This window comes from Coenobita brevimanus, chromosome 76, assembly GCF_032717465.1.
Source record: "Coenobita brevimanus isolate Jiangsu-jjx chromosome 76, ASM3271746v2, whole genome shotgun sequence".
Taxonomy (NCBI): domain Eukaryota; kingdom Metazoa; phylum Arthropoda; class Malacostraca; order Decapoda; family Coenobitidae; genus Coenobita; species Coenobita brevimanus.
In genome coordinates, this window is record NC_137029.1 from 15279335 (window position 1) to 15302649 (window position 23315).

At 40.3% G+C, this 23315-nt stretch overlaps 1 protein-coding gene across 1 annotated transcript in view; it reads right to left on the reverse strand.

Annotated features, from left to right (window-relative positions):
- Window positions 1-11357, reverse strand: part of Nep3 (M13 family metallopeptidase neprilysin 3) — a 659418-nt gene extending 648061 nt beyond the window's left edge. The window contains exon 1 of the mRNA XM_080279018.1: window positions 11250-11357. Coding sequence (XP_080135144.1) covers window positions 11250-11357 — 108 coding nt within the window. The remainder of the gene's footprint in view (window positions 1-11249) is intronic.
- Between the last annotated feature and the right edge of the window lie 11958 nt (window positions 11358-23315).

A 23315-nucleotide genomic window follows, 5' to 3' on the forward strand; every position in this document is an offset into this window, starting at 1 on the left:
ACACTGAATACTTTTGACGAGTACTGTATATTTATATATATATATATATATATATATATATATATATATATATTATATATATATATTTATATATATACATTTATATATATATATATATATATATATATATATATATATATATATATATTTTATATATATATATTGTTACATAGCCTATGATTTCATCACCCTTTGTGTAATTTTAACGCACAGTATGCTGCATGTTTGATCACGAGCGTGTTCTGCCTCAGTCCCCCCCTTCTACCGTTATAGTAGAGTAAGTCGTCCTTTCTGTTATTCAGTGCGGGATTGTCAACTGTTTGTCCCCATCGCTTCATTTGCGCGTCCTTATTACAAGTTGTATCAAGCTCTGCTGGCCCCTATGTAATGAGCTCAGTCTCTGCATCATTGCCACTTAGATCTGCTCCTCATTTTGTTCACATCTCTGTCCTCCCCTGTACAGATATTATTATTGTGAGTGCTCAAGAAATCTCCAAACATCTAGCAGTTGTGTGTAATTTGAGTATAAGTGTTATTGCATTTTTTCTTGTACTGTGTAGCATAAGGTTAATTCTTAGGCCTAGTGAGGTTTTTGATTAATGTTGGGTTTTATGTCAGTCATTTTTGATAATAGTTTGTATCTGTAAGAATTTATCTGGCATTCACTGAGTATTATCTGGTATCTCATTTTATCAGGGCTGACTTAGATAAATTTACTCTTGCTAATTCCGTGTTAATAGAGGCTATTGCAGTTAACCATATATTTAACCTGTTTATTTGCCATTACATTATCCTTATGAGTCCTGAATGTTTTGTTGTTAGTTTGTGCATTAAACTTTAACTTGTAATTTTACCTAACTCTTTGTTTTGAACCTGGAACTTTACGGGACAGTAGTGACTCTTAGTATTCTCACTTAAAGTGTACGTTATCTTTCTCTGTTCCGTAACATAAATTTGGCGACCTCTCATCAGGATATTCAGGATATTATCATAAGGATATTGCTTGATATTTTGTGACTGTTACTTATTAATTATGTCTACTATTACTACACTTGATGAAGCCAAAGATTTTTTGTCAAATGTGCAAACAGTGTGTGATATAGAAAACAGAACAAAGAATGAACTTAAGCTTGTTGCTCAACAATTGGGAATTGCTGTTCGCTCTCATCATTCTAAAGATCAAATTGTTGACATGATTAATGAAAGCTTGTTTAATGTAACTCCTCGAAATGAGCAAACGCAGATTGAATTAGCTAAGTTACAGCTAGCCCTGCAGGAGGCCCGTGCTAAGGAGCCTGAATTTCAGGCAAAAGCTCGTATTCAAGAAGCTGAGTTTCAGGCAAATGCTAAGGAGGCTGAGTTTCAGGCTCGTGCTAAGGAGGCTGAGTTTCAGGCACAAATTGAACTTGCTAGGATTCAGGCAGACCATGAGTATCGCATGAAACAAGGTGGAACTGGATCATCTAGCTCTGATGATTTTGATGTGGCTACAAATGTTAAACTTGTCCCTCCTTTTAATGAATCTGATTTAACAAAGTATTTTCAGTTGTTTGAGAGGGTAGCTACAGGTTTTAATTGGCCTAAGGAGTATTGGCCAGTACTCCTTCAAACTGTTCTCACCGGTAAAGCTCAAGTAACTTATGCATCTTTGCCTCAGGATCAGTCTGATAATTATGATGTAGTTAAGAGTTTGATTCTTAAGGCCTATGAGCTTGTTCCTGAAGGTTATAGAGTAAAATTTAGGACAACTTACAAGCAAGATAAGCAATCCCATGTTGAGTATGCAAAAATCAAAGAAGATCTGTTAGAGCAGTGGTTAAATTCTAAGAATGTGGATTCTGATTTTGACAAATTTAAGCAGATGATTTTGCTGGAGGACTTCAAAAGGTGTATTAGTAAAGATGTAAGCCTATATCTTGATGAGAAAAGAATAGATAATTTGTCTGATGCTGCAGTTTTAGCTGATGAGTATGTTCTCACTCACAAGAGATATTCTAGAGAAAAAGGGAAAGCTGAGAGTAAGTACGTTGCCTCTACTCAGAGTACAGGTAACAGGAAAGAGAATAAGGATGATGTTTCTCAGGAAGTAAATACCAGCTTCACCTCTAGATTTCAGAAAAGTAAATGTACTTATTGTAGTAAGCTTGGTCATACTACGGAGAGATGTTTCAGGAGACAGCGTGATGTGAACAAAAAGGAGTCTTTAAATATTCAGTCAATTGGTCTAGTGTCCACTCTTGAGAGTTCCCAGAATTCTTTAACTGAGTTAACTGAACATGCTTTGAAGGGTAACTTAAATTCTCATGATGGAGCTCCTCTTTTGAGCAGTAACGTGGGTGACACTCTCAAGAGTTCATGTGCTAATTTCCTGTCTGATGGTTTTGTCAGTCCTCTGGACAGTAATGACAGGAAATCAGTTAAAATATATCGTGATACAGGTGCTTGCCAATCCCTTATGCTGGCCAGTGTTCTAGGCTCTAATGTTAATTCCTCTGATGAAACTGTAATCTTACAAGGTGTAGGGAATAATTACTTCTCTGTCCCTCTGTGCAGAGTGAATTTAGAGTCTGGTTTTGTTAATGGTTCCGTTATGGTTGGGTTGGTTGAGACACTCCCAATGTCAGGTGTAACTTTCTTACTTGGAAATGATATTGGTGGAAGTCAAGTGTGTCCAGCTCCTCAGTTGTCTAGTGAGCCAGTGGCTGCGGCCCAGGATTGTGATGTCCCTGATGTGTTCCCTGCATGTGCTGTCACTAGGGCTAAGTCTAAAGTTACTGGTGATTTAGAGGATAATGATGATGATGATGTTATCCTAGCTGACACTTTTCTTGCTAATTTGGACCACTCACCAGATGAGGCAGTACCCTGTAGTGTTGATAATTTGTCTCGTCAAGAGTTGGTTGAGTTGCAGGTTGCTGACCCTGAGTTGAAAGGTCTAGCTAACTCTGCTTACAGTGAAGAAGAGTCAGCCGGTGCTTCTACTTGTTATTATGTAAAGTCAGGAGTACTTATGAGGAAGTGGAGACCCCCAACAGCATCAGCCGACTGTGAATGGGAGGTTGTACATCAAGTTGTCATCCCTCGTGTTTGTAGGCAGGATATCATTAGAGTGGCTCATGATTCCAGTTTGGCAGGACACCTTGGAGTGAGGAAGACTGTGGCACGCATTTTGAAACACTTCTACTGGCCAAGTATCTTCAGGGATGTTTCCTGGTATTGTAAGTCTTGTCACACCTGTCAAGTTGTGGGAAAGTGTAATCAGACCGAAAAGGTTGCACCTCTAGTTCCCATTCCTCCTTTTGAGGCGCCTTTCACCCGTGTGTTGGTGGATATTGTGGGCCCTCTTCCTAAGACTTCTTCAGGATTTTCTTATGTGTTGACCCTGATTGATATGGCTACTCGTTATCCTGAAGCCATTCCACTTAGAAATATCTCAGCAAAGAACGTGGTTAAGGAAATGCTAGGGTTCTTCACCAAGTTTGGTCTGCCTAAGGAGGTACAGTCAGACCGGGGAAGTAATTTCATGTCGAATGTTTTCAAGCAGTCCCTGAAAGAGTTGGGCATCTCCCAGATCACGTCTTCAGCTTACCATCCCCAGACCCAAGGAGCGTTGGAGAGATATCATCAAACACTCAAATCGATGCTCAAGAAATACTGTTTGGAACATCAGAAAGACTGGGATAAAGGTCTTCCATTCGTCGTATTTGCCGCAAGAGAATCTCCAAATGAATCACTGGGCTTCTCACCTTTTGAACTACTGTTTGTCCATGAAGTAAGAGGACCCCTTAAGTTGCTCAAGGAATGCTGGCTGTCGGAGGAAGATGACGTCAACCTGCTGGAGTATGTGATGAAGTTCAAAGAACGGCTGTCCACTGCTTTACAGCTGGCGAGAGAGAATTTAGGAGCTGCTCAGGAGAAGATGAAGACTTGGTATGATAAGAAGTCCAGGTTACGCCACTTTCAGCCAGGAGATCAGGTTTTCATTCTGCTACCAGTTCATGGGCAACCTCTTCAAGTCAAGTTTAGTGGCCCTTATTTCGTGGAGAAGAAACTCAGTGATGTCAACTATGTCATCGCCACACCAGATCGTAGAAAGAGCAAGCAACTATGTCACATCAACATGCTAAAGTTATATCACAGGCGGGACGAAAATAATCCAGTCTGCACTGTAGCTGTTCCACCCGAGTCTGCAAGTGAAGCTCTCCCATGCAGTATGAGCCTGAGTGATAGTTTGGGGAAGAATCCTGATATCATGAATGATCTCCAGACTAAGCTTTCTCATCTACTTCCCAAGGAAAGGCAGGAGTTTTCGGCATTACTGCAGGAGTACCCGCAAGTGTTCCGTGCTACTCCAGGAAGAACCACTGTGTTGATGCATGATGTCGATGTTGGAGACGCAAAGCCAATTAAACTGCCTCCTTACCGTGTGAACCCAGTGAAAGTTCCTCTCATCGAGAAGGAGCTTGGCTACCTGTTGGACCACATGATGATTGAGCCCTGTCAGAGCGAGTGGAGTTCTCCTTGCACTCTAGTCCCTAAGCCAGGTGGGTCACAGAGGCTTTGCATTGACTACAGACGTGTTAATCAGATAACCAAAACAGACACTTACCCTCTCCCTCGTGTCGAAGATTGCATAGACAAGATCGGAAAGGCTAGGTACATAAGTAAGTTTGATTTGTTAAAGGGATACTGGCAAGTACCTATGACTGAACGTGCTAGGGAGATCTCATGTTTTGTAACACTAGGAAAAGCTTTTGCATGTTCTGTAATGCCGTATGGTATGAAGAATGCACCAGCCACATTTCAGAAGCTCATGAATGTTGTAACAGAGGGTTTGGCAGGGTGTGTTGTTTATATTGATGATGTATTAATCTTCAGTGACAACTGGAAAGATCACCTGTGCCATGTCAGTAAATTTCTTGAGCGTTTGGTTCAGGCTAATCTTGTAGCTAATTTATCAAAGTGTGAGTTTGGTCAAGCTAAAGTTCAGTACCTTGGGTATGTAATTGGTGATGGACATGTTGCACCACCAGGAGCTAAGGTTCAGGTTATAAGTGATCTTCCCAGACCTAAAAGTAGGAAAGAGCTACAAAGATTCTTGGGAATGGTAGGTTATTACAGGAGATTTGTTCTTAACTTTTCTATTCTTGTATCATCACTTACAGACCTACTGAAAAAGGGAGTTGAATTTGTCTGGACCGATAACTGTGAATCCTCTTTCAACAAACTTAAAGCTATTCTATTAAGTCAGTCAGTGCTCGCTACTCCAAATTTTGCTAAGCCTTTTAAGATGGCTGTTGATGCAAGTGATACAGGAGCTGGGGCTGTTTTGCTGCAAGAGGATGATCAGGGTATTGAACATCCTGTATCTTATTACAGTAAGAAGTTCACTCCACCTCAAAAGAACTACTCCACTATTGAGAAAGAGCTTTTGGCCTTGATTTTGGGTTTACAGCAGTTTTCATTTTATTTGTGTTCTGGTTTTGACCCCATAGTCATTTATACCGATCACAACCCACTGAAATTCCTTAGTAAGTTTAAAGATAAAAAATCAGAGATTGACAAGATGGAGTCTACTTCTTCAGGAGTATTCATTAGACATACAACATGTCAAGGGGAAAGAAAATGTTATTGCAGATTGCTTATCTAGACTTTAGACAGATTGTTTTAGAGTAATAAGAAATTTCCTTTGTAAATTTCTTTTTCTTTGTGGGGAGGTGTTACATAGCCTATGATTTCATCACCCTTTGTGTAATTTTAACGCACAGTATGCTGCATGTTTGATCACGAGCGTGTTCTGCCTCAGTCCCCCCCCTTCTACCGTTATAGTAGAGTAAGTCGTCCTTTCTGTTATTCAGTGCGGGATTGTCAACTGTTTGTCCCCATCGCTTCATTTGCGCGTCCTTATTACAAGTTGTATCAAGCTCTGCTGGCCCCTATGTAATGAGCTCAGTCTCTGCATCATTGCCACTTAGATCTGCTCCTCATTTTGTTCACATCTCTGTCCTCCCCTGTACAGACATTATTATTGTGAGTGCTCAAGAAATCTCCAAACATCTAGCAGTTGTGTGTAATTTGAGTATAAGTGTTATTGCATTTTTTCTTGTACTGTGTAGCATAAGGTTAATTCTTAGGCCTAGTGAGGTTTTTGATTAATGTTGGGTTTTATGTCAGTCATTTTTGATAATAGTTTGTATCTGTAAGAATTTATCTGGCATTCACTGAGTATTATCTGGTATCTCATTTTATCAGGGCTGACTTAGATAAATTTACTCTTGCTAATTTCGTGTTAATAGAGGCTATTGCAGTTAACCATATATTTAACCTGTTTATTTGCCATTACATTACCCTTATGAGTCCTGAATGTTTTGTTGTTAGTTTGTGCATTAAACTTTAACTTGTAATTTTACCTAACTCTTTGTTTTGAACCTGGAACTTTACGGGACAGTAGTGACTCTTAGTATTCTCACTTAAAGTGTACGTTATCTTTCTCTGTTCCGTAACAATATTTATATATATATATATATATATATATATATATATATATATATATATATATATATATATATGTATTTATATTTATATATATGTATCTATATATATATATATATATATATATATATATATATATATATATATATATATATATATATATATATATATATATATATATATATATATATATATATATATATATATATATATATATATATATATATATATATATATATATATATATATATATACTACATATATATATATATATATATATATATATATATATATATATATATATATATATATTACATATATATATATATATATATATATATATATATATATATATATATATATACTATATATATATATATATATATATATATATATATATATATATATATATATATATATATATATATATATATATATATATATATATATATATATATATATATATACAGTCAGGTCAGGTGCGGGTAAGGGGATGGGTCTGTTATGATGTGGCAGGGGTAAACCAGCTCTCTGCTGTCGGGCCCTGCTGTGGATGTTACTGATTGCATTGCGCAATTGACCCTTGTGCGGTGTTGTGTGGTGAGGATCTGTCCGTTCTTCCCTTGGGGCTAAGATGCGAATGAATGTGTTTGAATGGATGAGTAAATGGGGAGTGTGTCGTCCTGTCTCGGCTACCTCCCTTTCCTTGGGGGAAGCAGCCTAGGTATATATATATATACATATATATATATATATATACATATATATATATATATATATATATATATATATATATATATATATATATATATATATATATATATATATATATATATATATATATATACATATATATATATATATATATATATATATATATATATACATATATATATATATATATATATATATATATATATATATATATATATATATATATATATATAATTAGCCTTTGTGGTATAGTGGTAAAGTGTGCGTTTTCGTACAATGAAGAACGAAGGTTCGCGCCCCGTTAGGGTAATAAACTTTGGGAGCGTTCTTCAGGTCACGTACTGCACTGGCGGACACAAGGGGTGCTGTGGTTGAACCAGTGTCGCATACTATAAAGTATGCTTGCACCCAGTCAGCTTGCGCAGGCCAATTACACTTGGTTCAAACTACACGCACATCCAAAGCCACTCAAACACTACAGTTACACTTACAAGCACTTGTCACCCTACATACAATCTCTACTAGACAGCCTAAGCCACTTGGTAGAGATACATTAGCTGTATCGTCCCCACTTCTGTCGGGATAGGCCGGTTCTGCAGTGGACAAGCAAACGGCTGATGATATATATATATATATATATATATATATATATATATATACTTATCCATCTCTCTCTCTCTCTCTCTCTCTCTCTCTCTCTATATATATATATATATATATATATATATATATATATATATATATATATATATATATATATGTCATTGCTAGTCTACTGCTGAATAAATGCCTTTCCCAACTTTCTCCACGAATTCTTTGGCTAAGCCGATCTCTGCCAGGTATATAGAGACCCATTAGCTTATAAGCAGTTATTTACAAACGCTTCACTAAAGTCCTTACAAAGAAAATAGCAACAAATTTGAAATAAAACCATCCCCGTGAACAGGCAGGATCCCGAAGACGGTGTTGGACTGCTGATCATCTACCCACAATGAATCAACCGAGAAAACTACAAAACATAATAAAGTACTGTTTTGTTAATTACAAATAGGCTTTCAACTCAGTGGAACTCATAGCAATTATAAATTCATAGCGGCAACACAGAATAAATGAAAACATTGTTCAACTGGTCGAAAATATATATACATAGGGAACTGCTAAGGTTAAATTACATACCGGTAAATACTCGGACAAAATTCATATTGAGAAGGGCGTGTGTTAGATAGATAAAATTTCACCAAAATTATTTACAGCATACCTAGATTTTTTTTTTTTTTTTTTTTTTTTCAGAAAGCTAGACTGGATAAACAAAGTGAACATTGATGGAGAAAATCGAAACTATTTAAGATCAGACGACACTGTCCCAATCTCAGAAACAACAGAGACATTCAAAGAAATGTTAAATGGCCTCCCTAAATAAAGAAAGTCTCAAAGTGGAACTAAAGATGAACCGGAGTAAAACTAATGTTAATCCATGATCCAAATAAACCAAAGAGCGTCATCAGAATAAGCAAAGAAATTCTTGTGGGAGCTGAGCAGTACAACTGCTTGGGGCAAATACTAAAACTAAAAAACCATGACAGCAAAATAAAAAGACGCATTACAGTTGGATGGAAAGCTTTCGGAAGAAAATAGACACATCATGAAAAGTTGCTTGCCAATATGTATCGAACGAAAAGTATTGTTACGTCCTCACCCCACACTGCCACAGGCTCCAACAGCAGTAGTTCAGTATTGGAAGGACGTTGCCCAGTGAGTTGTTCTTCCTATGGTCAGCCTAAGGTGTACAGTGCACAAGATCAGCTGCGGCACAAATAAACACTGGCTCCTTAAAGTTCACTGTCTTTATTGGTAAATCTTTACAGGTGGACAATACACCCCCCAGGTAGTGCAATATATTTTTCTGTAGTTTTGATGCGATTCGAATGTTTTTGACGTACGAGACGCATGCGCAATCGAATGGAAGACAAACACACGTACGAATGCATGCATTTTTTACCCAGAGTGGCCGAGTGAAGATCCAAGGTATTTTTTTTTTTTTTTGAATTTTAAATAAAATTCATTATCTCTGAAAATATAAATTTCCAAATGGGGTCATGGGGGTTCATTATGATCCTTAGGGACTATACTATAAGTTCAAGGTGCTAAAATTCCTAAACTGCGTATTGTTCACTTGTAAGAAAATATCCACAATAATATATTAGTACAGCAGAAAAAGCAGGTAAAATATCTCAGGTTTTTATTTATTCCAGGTAAGCAGTTTCCTTTGGTTCCCAGAGGTCACTGACTGGCTGTGTAAGCATCTACACCCCCAAGTTCCTGTAGTATAAGTTATTTTGCTCAGTTTCATATATTTCCATCTCAGTACCTGAATAAGTACATTTTTTCGATAAATTTTTTTCAAAGGATCCATATGAGCATTTAATTTAGTTCAGTTATCCTGATGTTCACTCATACAAGCTCCAGAAGTCTTATGTTTGTTGTGCAGTACCCTCTGGTAATAATGAAACATTTTTGTATATTTAAAAAAATAAAAAATAAAACTCCTACAGTGATTCCAAATGGATACAGGTCTTCCTTTCACAGAGCAAAATACGAGGACTTCCTATCCAGGGTTATGGAAAACAACTAAAATGACATACCAAAATTAAAACACCTTTGTACGAAATATATTTTACAAACCTCGACCGTAATGCATAGCAATGAGGTTGGGCTCTGTTCGCTGGCAGTTGAGGGCAAAAATCTGATAATGAAAACACCAAAAAGCTGGAGTTTTATCTTCCTCTGTTATCTGGCAAGCATCATCCAGACAATATAAACCATAACGGGACGAGGAAACTTATCTCCCACGAGATTGGATGGAGGTCATTTATTCACTCGTGTCTGTTTGTGTACGAAAGGATTTCAATGAAATCTGGTGGGTAGGTGGGCAGTGGGTCAAGGAAGAATTTCATTAGCATATGAAGAGGACCTGGAACAGGATGGAGGAATAAACCACAAATTTTATTAACATTAACGGAGCATGTGAGTGCATTCAAGTACTTGGGTAGTGTGATGAGTAAGGATGGAAGATTTGGGGATGAAATACTTGAAAGGGTAAAACAGGGAAGGTTGCTGGTTCACTAAAAGCGGTGATGAGAAATCGGAAGGTGAGTATGGAAGTCAAGAAATCACTGAATGACAGCATTGTGATCCCTACCGTGACGTATGGAAGTGAGGCGTGGACCTTGCTAGAGGGGAACAAGTCAAGAGTGTGAGCAGCTTGTGGAGTGACACGGAGGGACAGGTTGACGAATGAAGACGTGAAAAAACTTTGTGGGGTGGATGTGGATGTGACTGAATTAGGAGAAATACACTGAGGTGGTTTGGACTTGTGGAGAGAATGGAGAATGAAAGACTGACTAAGAGGGTGTATGTAAGTGAAGTGGAGGGAGGGAGATGAAGGGGGAGACCGAGGATAAGGTGGAGGGATGGCGTTGAGAGGTATATGAGGGAAGGGGGAGTACGTTGGGGGACGGCAGTCAGATGGTGGGTGATAGAGCGACTTGGAGGTTTTTTGTCTACAGCCACCCTCTGCGGGATTAGGGCGTCAGGCTAAAGACAGATAGACGGAGGTATGGGCACTCTGAGATTCTGTAACAGGGCAGACGAAGACCATAGAATGAACTGATTATCTGAGACCGTAAAAGTACTTATCTGCTATGAAAGAGCAATTACAGCAGTAATCATAAATATTATTAGCGACGGTGGAGGTATGCGCTCTTTGAGTGCATTCAAGTTTAATTATTGCTCATTCTTCACAAGATAATAATTACTAGCGTTCGAGAAAAAACGAGCAACATGTATGAGAAGAGTGTTCAAAGTTACAGTCACTGGGCGTAGTAATGATATGCAAAGAAGATGAAAAAAAAAAAAACGCACAAAGAACAGGCGTCTGACATTCACTTACGGTACTGTTGACAGTTCTATTTCGAAACTGTAAGCTGATATAGGCTGGTGTTAAATGATGTCCACTGACAGACAGCACTGCTGTGATAGCTTACCATGTGATAGTGGACCGTGGTTGTGCCTGACGGGAGCTCCTCAGTGCGCGCCGAGCCGATGGAGCTGCTGTCATCATCCACGTCCATCTGCTGTTTGTACCGTGTCATCTGCAGAACCAAGTCACATCAGATGATCAATACATAGTTTATACATACTCAAAATATTCTTGACTAAGCTCACACAGCTCAACAATACCTTCAGTAGGTCTATTCCAACTCTACCCATTCTGAACTGCTTTCCCTGTCTACCTACGGCACATAATCCTAAAAATTGTGAAAAAATATAGCATTAATAAAAATTCATTCAATCCATCCACTTCCTCTTAAGTCCAATCAGAGTACTCCAGATGCTGTTGGAAGTACGGTATATCCAGTCTGTTACGTAATTTCAGTCAGTCATAGCAATTCAGGTCCATTTCTGCCAGTTAAGTCCAATGGTTCAGTATGGCCAGTTCAAGACTTTAAGGTACAGTACAATCAGGCTTATGCACGCCCTTCACATCCAGTTCAGCCAATGCAGAGCATTTCAGTCAATTCAGTACTATTGCATCCTTCACTCAGATGACGTTGTTTTATTTTTACCACCTCCAGACGATTTTATTGACATTTTCAGACCCTTTATAGTAACGGGAATAAAAACTGTCGCTATTAACCCCTTCAGAACCTCACTTCCCTAAGTTGAATAAAATCGCCTGAAATAGGATGATTAAAATATCAAAACACGTCGCCAGACTGAAAGGGCTATGGTCAATTATGGACCCGTCTGGCCATTTAATGTTCATTCGTGAACGGCAAAGCTATTCCAGCACAGTCACGGCAATGCAAACCAGTTCAGGGCTATTCAAGGGCAGTTAGGTGCAGTCAGACTTATTATATCTAGTAAGTTCTTCACATTTGACTCGGTGATGTTTCAGGTCAGTCTAGGGAACTCCAGATTCGCTCGTTTTCTTTACATTGAAGCAAGCACAGAGTTCAGGGTCAATTCGTTCCAGTCAGACCCATTCAGGGCTTTTACCTCATGTCGGGCGCAGTCATATTAAAATTCTGATCCATTCAAGTCAGGATAATTCAGTTATGCTTATACAAGTAACTTCAGGTCCATCCACTCTAGTATTTCTTATTTCTCCTGTTCATGTTCAAACCCAGGTAAATCTATACTATCTATCTATAGCCCGACTCCCTATCCGCAAAGGGTGGCCGCAGACAAAACGCCTCCAGGTCGCTCTGGCACCTACCATTTGACTACCCTCCTCCAACTCACTTCCCCCTCCCTCATATACCTCTCAGCTCCATCCCTCCACCTTATCCTCGGTCTACCCCTCCCTCTCCCTCCCTCCACCTCACCTACATATACCCTCTTAGTCAGTCTTTCATTCTGCATTCTCTCCACATGTCCAAACCACCTCAGTGTATTTCTCCTAATCTTCTCATCCACATCCACCCCACAACGTTCCTTCACTTCTTCATTCGTCAACCTGTCCCTCCATGTCACTCCACATGCTACTGTCAAGTACCTCATTTCCACTGCTCTCACTCTTGACTTGTTCCCCTCTTGCAAGGTTCACGCCTCGCTTCCATACGTCAGGGTAGGGATCACAATACTATCATGCAATGACTTCTTAACTTCCCTACTCACCTCCCTATTTCTCATCACTGCTTTCAGATCAGGCAAATCAATTAAGGCTATTTCAGTCAATCCAGCTCCCTGTAGGACCTTTCAGATCACTCTGATTAAATTATGGATTCAAGATATACGGTATTAAGTCATTCCAGGTCCTTGAGAATCATTTGATCAACTCAGCTCAACGCATGTTGCTTTAGGTCATACCCATGATGGCGTGTGGGGAAAAAAAAAAAAAAACTATGGTCGTAACGGTTTTAGAGATATGTCCGTTCAAGTCTTTCAGGGCGAGGTGGGATGGGCAAGGATATGTTAGGTGGATGGAAACGACAGGGTAAGTACTTTACAGTATAAGCCTGCCCTGTTACTATGGGCACTGTGCGTCAACCAGCAGTCACAACAATAATTTTTGTCGTATTAATCATATTAGAGCAGAAGTGGGCGAGATGGGTGCAGTTGACTAAGCGGGAAGCATGCCAAAAATCAGCCTTATCAGTGGAATGGTTTTCAATGTAGTTAATTCAGGCCTATCAGGACTGGGTGAGATGGGTAGGCCTAACGATGAGTGGGCGGGATGGACTAATGTGATGTAGGGTGGGGTAGGTACGATGGTGAATATGGGTGTTGTAGTTGGCTGGCAATAGAGGCAACCGTTTTCATCATATCCACCCACATCAGAAATAATATGAGTGGGGTGGGTTGAGAGGAGTGGGCGAGATGGGTTGGGAGACTGGTGGATGATTGGGCATGTCAAGGGGAGATATGCCCTGCAAGAATGGGTGTTGTTCTCTCAGGTTTGTCGGTGAGGTGTATGTCAGAGTTGGGGATAAAAATAAATAAATAAATAAATAAATAAAAAATCCTGGTGGATGGGCGAAGACAATGGTGGGGAGGAGGGGGTAGAAAACGCGCAGTGTATGGTGAGTTGTGCCAGGGATATGCTGGGATAGTGGTGGGTGATGATGCAGGGCAAAAATGATATACTGATACCCTGTTAAGATGGATGTTCAAAGTTTTCCGTAATGGCTGTGACGTTAATATAATGTCAAAGTTTTCCCTAGCATCAAGAAAGTAAGACTGCATCGCTCTCATAATACATGATGCTTGACGGTAAAAGCAAAAGGGTTGGGACTTAACCCTTCTAGCTAGGGTCACAGGAAGAGGAGGACTGCTGTGATGTATTGAAGCTGGTGAGATATACCTCGCATGGGGTGAAGAGATGCAATATGAGAAACCTGGTCGAATTATCTTGCACAGGGAGAGGAAACACAATGCCAGAAGCAAAGTTGGAGACAGAAGGAGAGAAGCAAGGGACAGAACCACATACTTATACAAGATGGAGGACACTGCATGTTTGGAAATTGAAAGTGAATGGCTAGGTAAAAGTGGGGCTCATTCAGGGTTGTGGGATGTGACCTGGCTGTTCATTCTGCTCTTGACCTACGGTTAATGGGGGGAGTAGCTGGGAGAGGCCAAGGATACCAGCTGTTTTGAGCATGGCACGGTTTTGGTTGCAGGTTTACATGGTAAAATTTTACATTTAGTGTCTGAATCTGGAAAGTTGTAAAAGCCTGGTAGTGATTAGTATCGGCAGGGAGACAGAACAAAACGATTTGAGAAGAGCCTAATTCGGGAAGGTTTGGAAAATATGGAATGTTTGTGGCAAGCCAGATGATAGAACTCAAGTACTTGAAGCAGCCACAGGATAGAAGATGCAAAAGGATTAATCTAAATGCCTTGAAGAATCTTTGGAAGGGGAGGGAATCAGTATGTCTGGGTGAATATACTGTAGTTATGCACGGAAGCACAGTGGCGTCGGATGTACTGTATGGATGCATGGCATGGGCCTTAAATCCTCGGAATCAAAAGCGATTGTAAGTACTGGAAATAAAGTGTTCTAAGCCTACAAGGGGCGAGCTGGTTGTAGACTATGACAATGAGGAAAGGGCAGATCAGGGTGCGTTAAAGTGGTATGGACACATGAAAAGAATGTGTGACGAGAGACTGATAAAGAGGACATGCAAATCGGAACTGAAGGGAGTGAAAGGAAAGAGGAAGCCAAGATGGAGGTGAGAATATGGTATGAGAAATTCTAAATCGCAGAGGCCTGAACACGCAGGGGGAGTGAAAGGCGTGAATGTAACAGGACAAACCGGAATCTGTTGACATATTGGAGGATGGCTTGCTGGTAATAATCTGTGAAACGGATAAAGTTACTGTGTAATAGCTATGTCTTATAACTGCAATCTTGATTCAAAAAAAAAAAAAAGTCAACAAGAGTAAATTATAAATAAGAGATGATATGTCTTATCTTGCCGCCTTTTGTACTTTACATTTCCTTTCCATCTTCGTTCATTATGTTCCGTTGTCTCCAATGCATGAAGACCACACATCACCATAACTTTGTTCTGCAATAAGACTCCTATTTTTAATTCCAAGCAGTTGTCGGTAAGAAATACGTTGAATTTCAGCTCATCATTCGCATATAAATTATCTATCGTGTAATCTTACTGATGGAATAGTATCTGACGGCTGTTAAGAGGGGTGATTCAGTGGCAACGTGTCCCGCTGTGTGTGTGCAGTACTCTTAGTCCACGGCTTCTTAGCGAATAGCTAAAGTGTCTGCTGACAGTATATCCTTTCATATGTTTGTAAAGCCTATGTTTACACCATTAATTCGTATGATGACACATACAGTACGAAACACACAAGGCCACTGCAACACTTCGACTTTTATATGTACCGGTACTGCTTTCATTACATAAAACCTTTCCTTATGTGTACTTTGCCGGGAGGGGGAAGAATTAATTCTGGCTCTTACCCAGTTTGATCCTCCAGTCAACCACGCGGTAGATATTATATCTTTCAAAAGAGATAACTGCTTTCCCAAAAAATGTGTTGTAGGTAACTTACTGGTAAATCCATGGTTTGCTGATTAATGGACATATGGTGGTTCAGTGGCTAGCGTACTCATCTTGTGATGCGTGTGCCCCGGGGTCTAGGATTTGAACTCGCCTTGGCGGACGTAAGTGGGTGGTGGTGATATGAGCTTTCATATGTTTACAAACCTTCGCACTCTATTGGTTCTATCGATGACGTACATATTTGCACGCCACTTTTCCTATAGACACCCCTTTCCTATATGTATTTCACCAGCATGATGAAGGGTCACTTCTGGCTATCATTCTCCCTCCGAGGAGAAGGTCCGTTTCAAGAGTGGATTTAAAATGGACTAACACTGATAGAGATAATACAGTTCTGTACCAGGGAAAAAATTTAAACAGTGCGACATTCCATACAGTACAGATATGCTCTGTTCCTTTCCAAAGGGGTGCACCTTGAGAACGAATTCAACGAAGTTCAGACTCGTGCCAGTGGGATCAAGGGAATGAACGCCCTCCCCATTCCCCCAGTGAATTAAAGATATTCTGCTATAAATGTGCAATAATAATTCGTAATCAAGACCTTCTTTCTTATACAGTTGCATGAGGGTTAGCGATAGTAACCTAGATCTGAAGATTTATATGCTCTCCCACACTGCATGGAGGGAAGGGGGGACGGGTTACTGTGTTCTCACCCCTCCGCCGCAACCAAGCAATGTCCTCCCCTAGGCAAAAATCTGGATACAACTCTGTGAAGTCAGAGATTGGAATGGCATGCTCATTCCCCGCTTCAACTTTTTGCATGAAATATCCGCCACTGCTGCCAGAGCCCTGCAACGATTCCCTCACGTCAAGGTCACATTCGAGTAACAATCCCATTGAAAAGACAACAATAAATGAAGACTGCCCCACCATGTGCAGTACACTCCTCAGCAAACCTATCATATTTAGGACTCAAGCCATCTTCAGTGCCATCTCCATCATTATGCAACTGCCAGACTAACCATTCAGCTTAATAAGGGGCAGCCCAACAAATTCTTGGCCGCCCTGTGACACACACTGAAAGTTTGCATACTTACAAAAATATATACATATATTTATAAATCCGAGCCACAAGGTCGTGGCAAAATGAACCGCTGGACCCAAGATCCGAACATATCAGAAAGAAGACAAAACATACATTTTTAAGATATGAAAATTTGCCATAAAGCCTCATTCTCCCTCAAAGGCGCTACCAAACCATGCACCATGCTTCAGTAACAACAACTGAGACAACTCCAGTATTTTTGTCAACTGCCTGTCACAATCATCTACTCTTGCATATCAGTAATAGGCAGCAATGCAGGAAATCATTGTGACATAGGGCCTCTGGGGAACTCGCTTCACCCTCCTTCACCTGTGAAATTTCTGTTTTCTTCTCAACACGTACATCCTTCTTCGACAGAATTGTACAAAGTTTGATGCGGGTGTGCAGCAGAAAAGGTTGATTCTGCAGACAGTGAGATGGCAGATATGGAGTGGTGCTGATATTATTGGACGCATACTCTGTCCACGCCGAGAAATCTCAAATTAAACCTCAAGTCTGTCATGAAACCACTGGGTATGGTCTTCGGTACCCTAGTTTGTTCGTACCTAAAACCGAAACGGTTCTGGTTCGACGGTTGCGTGTCGTAGTCTGGTGGAAGACTGGGACTCTGCAGAGACTGAATGTATGTGTTAATGATCCTCCTGCAGTCGACAGGTAATAACCTAAGCCTTTTTTTTTTCTGCACTGCAAAGATGTGAAGCATACGAGAGCTACGCAAGGTTTTCTTGTTCTTGCTGGAGAAAACTTTATAACAAACCATCATTGCACTTAAATCATTAGTAACACAACGTCCATTCTCACTGGGTACCTCTCATAACCCCTCCCCACCCCACCACAATTCCAAATCATCCCATCCATTTCTTTGCTCTCTACATCAATGTATTTATCCCCCGACACCTTCATTTCTAGAGAATATTTTGAAATATACTTTCATCACTCTCAAAACAATAATCCAGCAACATCTATATTAGCTGGACATACTTTCCTGCCCAAACTCCACTGTCCATCAAAATTTCAGCCCATCCCATCCATTTCTTTGCTTGCCACCCCCATATTTTTACCCTCACTGGGACAATTTCAAGGAGCGATGTAGGCCATCCCGGTGACGAATGTACTTGTTGGGTAGGCTCAGAACTAGCACACAGAAAACTTACCGGCTGAAAACCACTTACCTCCACTTCAAGATGTCTGCATGAAACACCCACACACCCACACACCCACACCTACACACCCACACCCACACACCTAAAGTGGCTGCAGTCCACCAAGTTGTTGCAGTCGGCGTGATAATTGTGGATTGACGGTCATGAAGATTTTGTAGGACCGGATTATCCTCGTTGTACTTGTCTGCAGTCAGTTATGGTATTATCTTCTGCACCCAGACCATCTACTGTGGAACCAATCTGTTCTCACCACTGACGGGAAGCACCCATTCAAGTTCACCTCATGTGCCTCCTAAACCAGCCAAGTGACACAGTTATCGAGGCACCAGCTACTTACCCTAACCCCCCCCACACACACACTCACATTTCACGGCCTCTGAGTTAATACCTGCTGTGTATGTAGGTCCAACAGACAAACATCCATCTTTCCTACATCATATACCTGTGTCAATACTGTATGTTATCTGTACATTCGTCCTACATTAGAGGTATCCTTCACGTGGTACATGTCTTGTACAAAAACCTCCAAGGTAACATCCATCTCCGTGTTACTCTTATTAGTCGTACTTTATAGCCAGAAGTTGGAAGTGAGTGGAGAATCAATGTTAAATAGGTGGCACTCACAGCTGGATAAGAAGTACACGGACTGTAATGGAACACAGTAATTCTCACCCGTCCTTGCGTTTGTCATCTGTTAATATTGCCTCTATGAAATTAGTTTCTAAGTGTATGTCTCCAGTCTCAGTATCAGCTAAATCTCACCATTTCACCGACAACCTTGCTCATTTGTGCCTGACCAAATGCATGATGAAATACTTTGCATGCTCTTGAAATGGTGACATACGAGTAATCACCTAATTTAAACAATTATTCTAGTTCCGCAAACTGACATGACGATGTGTTATCAGTAACTTCTTCCAGTGTACGTGCCAAAAACTGACTTTTCCCCCCAGAAGTGCTATCAAAGGGCACACTGTAGTACAAATTTTGTTAGAGCAAGGTACTGCTAAAATATTTTAACTTGAAGAATAAAAACAATTTCCAGTCAATCGGGCCACCAGTTCCCGAGTTATGACTCATTCCAGGCCTTTTGACATCGACCGGCTTCGGCTGCCTTTAAGCGGATCGCTTTCTTTGTGGCCACTGAAATAACTTAAACACACCCAAAACTTCGCAAGGATGTGCTATTTTTATTATAGCTAGGTACTGTTAAAATGCTCTAACTTGAAGAATAAAACAAAATCGTGTCCAATCGCGCCACCGCTTCCCGAGTTATGACTCATTTCTGGCCTATTGACACTGAACGAAAAGGCCGTCAAAGGCGGTCTTTGAGAGTATATATATATATATATATATATATATATATATATATATATATATATATATATATATATATATATATATATATATATATATATAAGGGTAATTTAAACAAAAATTCGTTACAAATTAATTACACTGTTCACGAATAAAACAGAGTGGCTGACTAATGTACTGGTATATTAAAAACACGCCTAGATGCAGAGAAGCTGTGTCCGAATGAAACGTTTCTACCGTTTTTTCAATCTTACTGGTCTAATTGTACCTGGCTGTTGTCAAGATACCGTTACAGTCGGATATCCTATTTGTATAATTTTCCACATCATGAAGCAGTTCATATTACAACAGCACAGTTAATTTAAAACTCACAGTTTATAGTCAGTACACCCATAGGGAGGCAATATCGGCAGAACTAGAGCAGCAAAGTCACGATGTGTGGTCCACAAGTATTAATAATTTGGATGTATACCGAAATATCTTGAGTTCAAGTCGAATATTATGGCTCAGTCTAACATACCCTGTGAATATGTATGATAGTATAGTAACGGCTATGACATATTGTTATGAAAGGAGATTTGCCAGTTAGGTAGTCTCGTACCTTCGAGACATTTCTCGTACCATAAGTTCCGGCATCAGTACGAGTCAGAGTTGCCAGTTTGCCTGCTGTTTTGTAAGCGTAGTTGTTTCGTAAGTTGTACATTAATTTTTGTGCTCTTATTCTTTATAATGTTTTATTTAGTAATTGCTTGTTAAATTATGTAGTTTAAGTTCGTTTGGTTAATGATTTACAGTGTTATGTAATGTGAGACAACTCTAGCATGTTTTGATGTCTCCTAGTTGCTAACTGTTGTTAGGGGCAAGTACAAGCCAGCATGTCCGAGAATGTTTGAGAAGTAGGTCTTTCTAGAATAATGCAAGCTTATATAAGATGGGGTAGAGATTATTACAAGTTTAGTCGGTTGTCAAGTCAGTTTGAGAGAAGTGCAGTGTCAGTGTCAGTGAAGACTGTATATTTTTGGTACTTGTGAAAACAGTGGCAGTGACGGGTTATTGAAGTTTGTTTATCATTGGTACTTGAGAAAACAGTGAAATGTCAACTTGTCAAGCATTAAGTGTAATAACTGTGAAGTGTTGTTAAGCATTAAGTGTAATAGCAGTTAGTTAAGTATGTAGAGCTCCAGTGCTTGTGAGAACAGTGAAGTGGAAAGCATTAAGTGGAATTATTTGGAAAATAACGACAGTGAACTCTTAGGAGCCAGTGTTTATTTTCGCCTCAACTGATCTTGTGTACTCACGCCTAAAGGCTGACCATAGGAAGAACAACTCACTAGGCAACGTCCTTCCTATACTGAACTACTGCTGTTGGAGCCTGTGGCAGTGTGGGGATTGGGATGTAACACTGGTGTCAAGAGTGGGATTATTTAGGGCTACAGTGAGTCTAACCTTCGACATGGAAGCAGAAGGTGTGAAGACAAGATCTCGAGCTGAGCGGGAAGAGGAAATTTCCCTGGCATCAATTATGGAGCTACTGCAGGCACATTATGAAGAACTCGAATAACAATCACAGGCACATTATAAAGAACTCAAAGAACTAATACAGGCACGAGGTGAACTACTGAAAGCAAATAGTGAACTACTAAAGGCACAACAAGAGGAACAAAAAGAACGATATGAGCAACTTCAGGAGGCATCAGAGGAGCAACAGAGGGTACAACCGAGGATGCAAGGATAGCTAGATGCATTCATGGGGGAAATCAAGGAAGAACAGCAACAGCTTAAAGAGAAAGTAGATGCCAAGCTAGAGCAGCAGAAGTGTGAGGTAAGCAATAATGTGAGAGTGTAAACAGCATGTAGACGAACAGTTGAAGACAATTTGTGTGGAAATAGTGACAGTGCAAACAGCATGTAGACGAACAGCTCAAGACAGTTAGTGAGGAAATAGTGATGGAGTGCAAACAGCATGTAGACAACCAGCTAAAGATTAGTGAGGGAATTGTGATAGAGTGCAGACAGCATGTAGAAAACCAGCTAAAGATTAGTGAGGGAATTGTGATAGAGTGCAGACAGCATGTAGATAGCCTGCTGAAGCATGTAGTCGATCATAAGAAGATAATTAGTGAGAATATGGAGGCAGTAGAGAAATACTGCACTGCTAAGCCTCATGTTAGTGTACAGAGAGAATATGAAAGGAGTGGACAGTGTATGGTTAATCTTGGCGGATCCCGGGCATTGGAAGATGGCATTCCAGGGATGAATAATCAGAATGTTGGAGGTTCAAGTCCTGGACGTAATTATGATGTCCCAGTTTTTAGGCCCCAAACAAGTGGAGTGCATGGCTATACTGGGGATCCAGTTAAGAAGGAACCTCATGAAAGTGATGGTAGAGTATCTTGGGAAGCTTACCGTCAAAAGTTTGAGTTACTTGCGGATCAGAATGGTTGGGATGATAAGAAGGCTGCAGAAGACCCACCACTGAAGAAATGCAAGATAACCTTGATAAATGATGTGCGAGAAGACAGAAGGACAGACGACATGCAGCATAGTAGGAATGGGAATCGTAGGAAGAAATGCTGCTGTACTGTAGTGACAGGGCTGGCATCGGACGGAGAAGACCTGGGAAGGATGCAGATGGAGGGTGCAGATTTGCAACTGGTGCTGGAGTGGCTGCACCAGAGTGCAGTGTGACCATCATGAGGAGTTTCCAGGTTGGGCCCTGCGACCGGGAGCTGCTGGAGTCAGTGGGACCTTCTTCATTGCAACGGACTACTGGAGCGTCAGTGGGAGACGCCCAATGTCCTCAGGGAGTGTTGGCAACTGGTGGTTCTGAAGATGAGGTCTGAGCTCTTGGATGAGTCCCATAACCAGATCACTAGTGGGCACCTGGGAGTGAAGACAATTCTAAGCCAGCTGCGACACAAGTTCTACTGGATTGGCATGCGGCAGGATGTTGAAGAGTGGTGTCGGACCTGTACTGTGTGCTGTGTCAAGAAGAGGACCAAGACCTTCCAGGAGGAGTGGACTGTGTGGAGGAAAAAGGACATCGTCAGAAGCGCCATAGAAGACCTGATAAGTTGAAAGATTATTTTGTGTACAGTTGGATGTTTCGTTAGGATTAGGGTTTATGTTTGTATATACTGTGTAGTTTTGTCGGGACGACAAAGAACTAGGGAGGGGGTAGTGTTATGAAAGGGGATTTGCCAGTTAGGTAGTCTCGTATCTTCGAGACGTTTCTCGTACCTTAAGTTCCGGCATCGGTACGAGTCAGAGTTGCCAGTTTGCCTGCTGCTTGTGAACGTAGTTGTTTCGTATGCTGTACATTAATTTTTGTGCTCTTTTTCTTTATAATGTTTTATTTAAGTCATTGCTTGTTAAATTATTTAGTTTAAGTTCGTATGGTTGATGATTTAGAGTGTTATGTAATGTGAGACAACTCTAGCCTGTTTTGAAGTCTCCTAGTTGCTAACTATTGTTAGGGGCAAGTACAAGCCAGCACGTCCGAGAATGTTTGAGAAGTAGGTCTTTCTAGAATAATGCAAGCTTATATAAGATGGGGTAGAGGTTATTACAAGTTTAGTCGGTTGTCAAGTCAGTTTGAGTGAAGTGCAGTGTCAGTGTCAGTGAAGACTGTATATATTAGGTACTTGCGAAAACAGTGGCAAACAGTGACGGGTTACTGGATTTTGTATATCACTGGTACTTGAGAAAACAGTGAAGTGTCAAGCATTAAGTGTAATAACTGTGAAGTGTTGTTAAGCATTAAGTGTAATAGCAGTTAGTTAAGTATGTAGAGCTCCAGTGCTTGTGAGAACAGTGAAGTGGAAAGCATTAAATGGAATTATTTGGAAAATAAAGACAGTGAACTCTTAGGAGCCAGTGTTTATTTTCGTCTCAGCTGATCTTGTGTACTCACGCCTAAAGGCTGACCATAGGAAGAACAACTCACTGGGCAACGTCCTTCCTATACTGAACTACTGCTGTTGGAGCCTGTGGCAG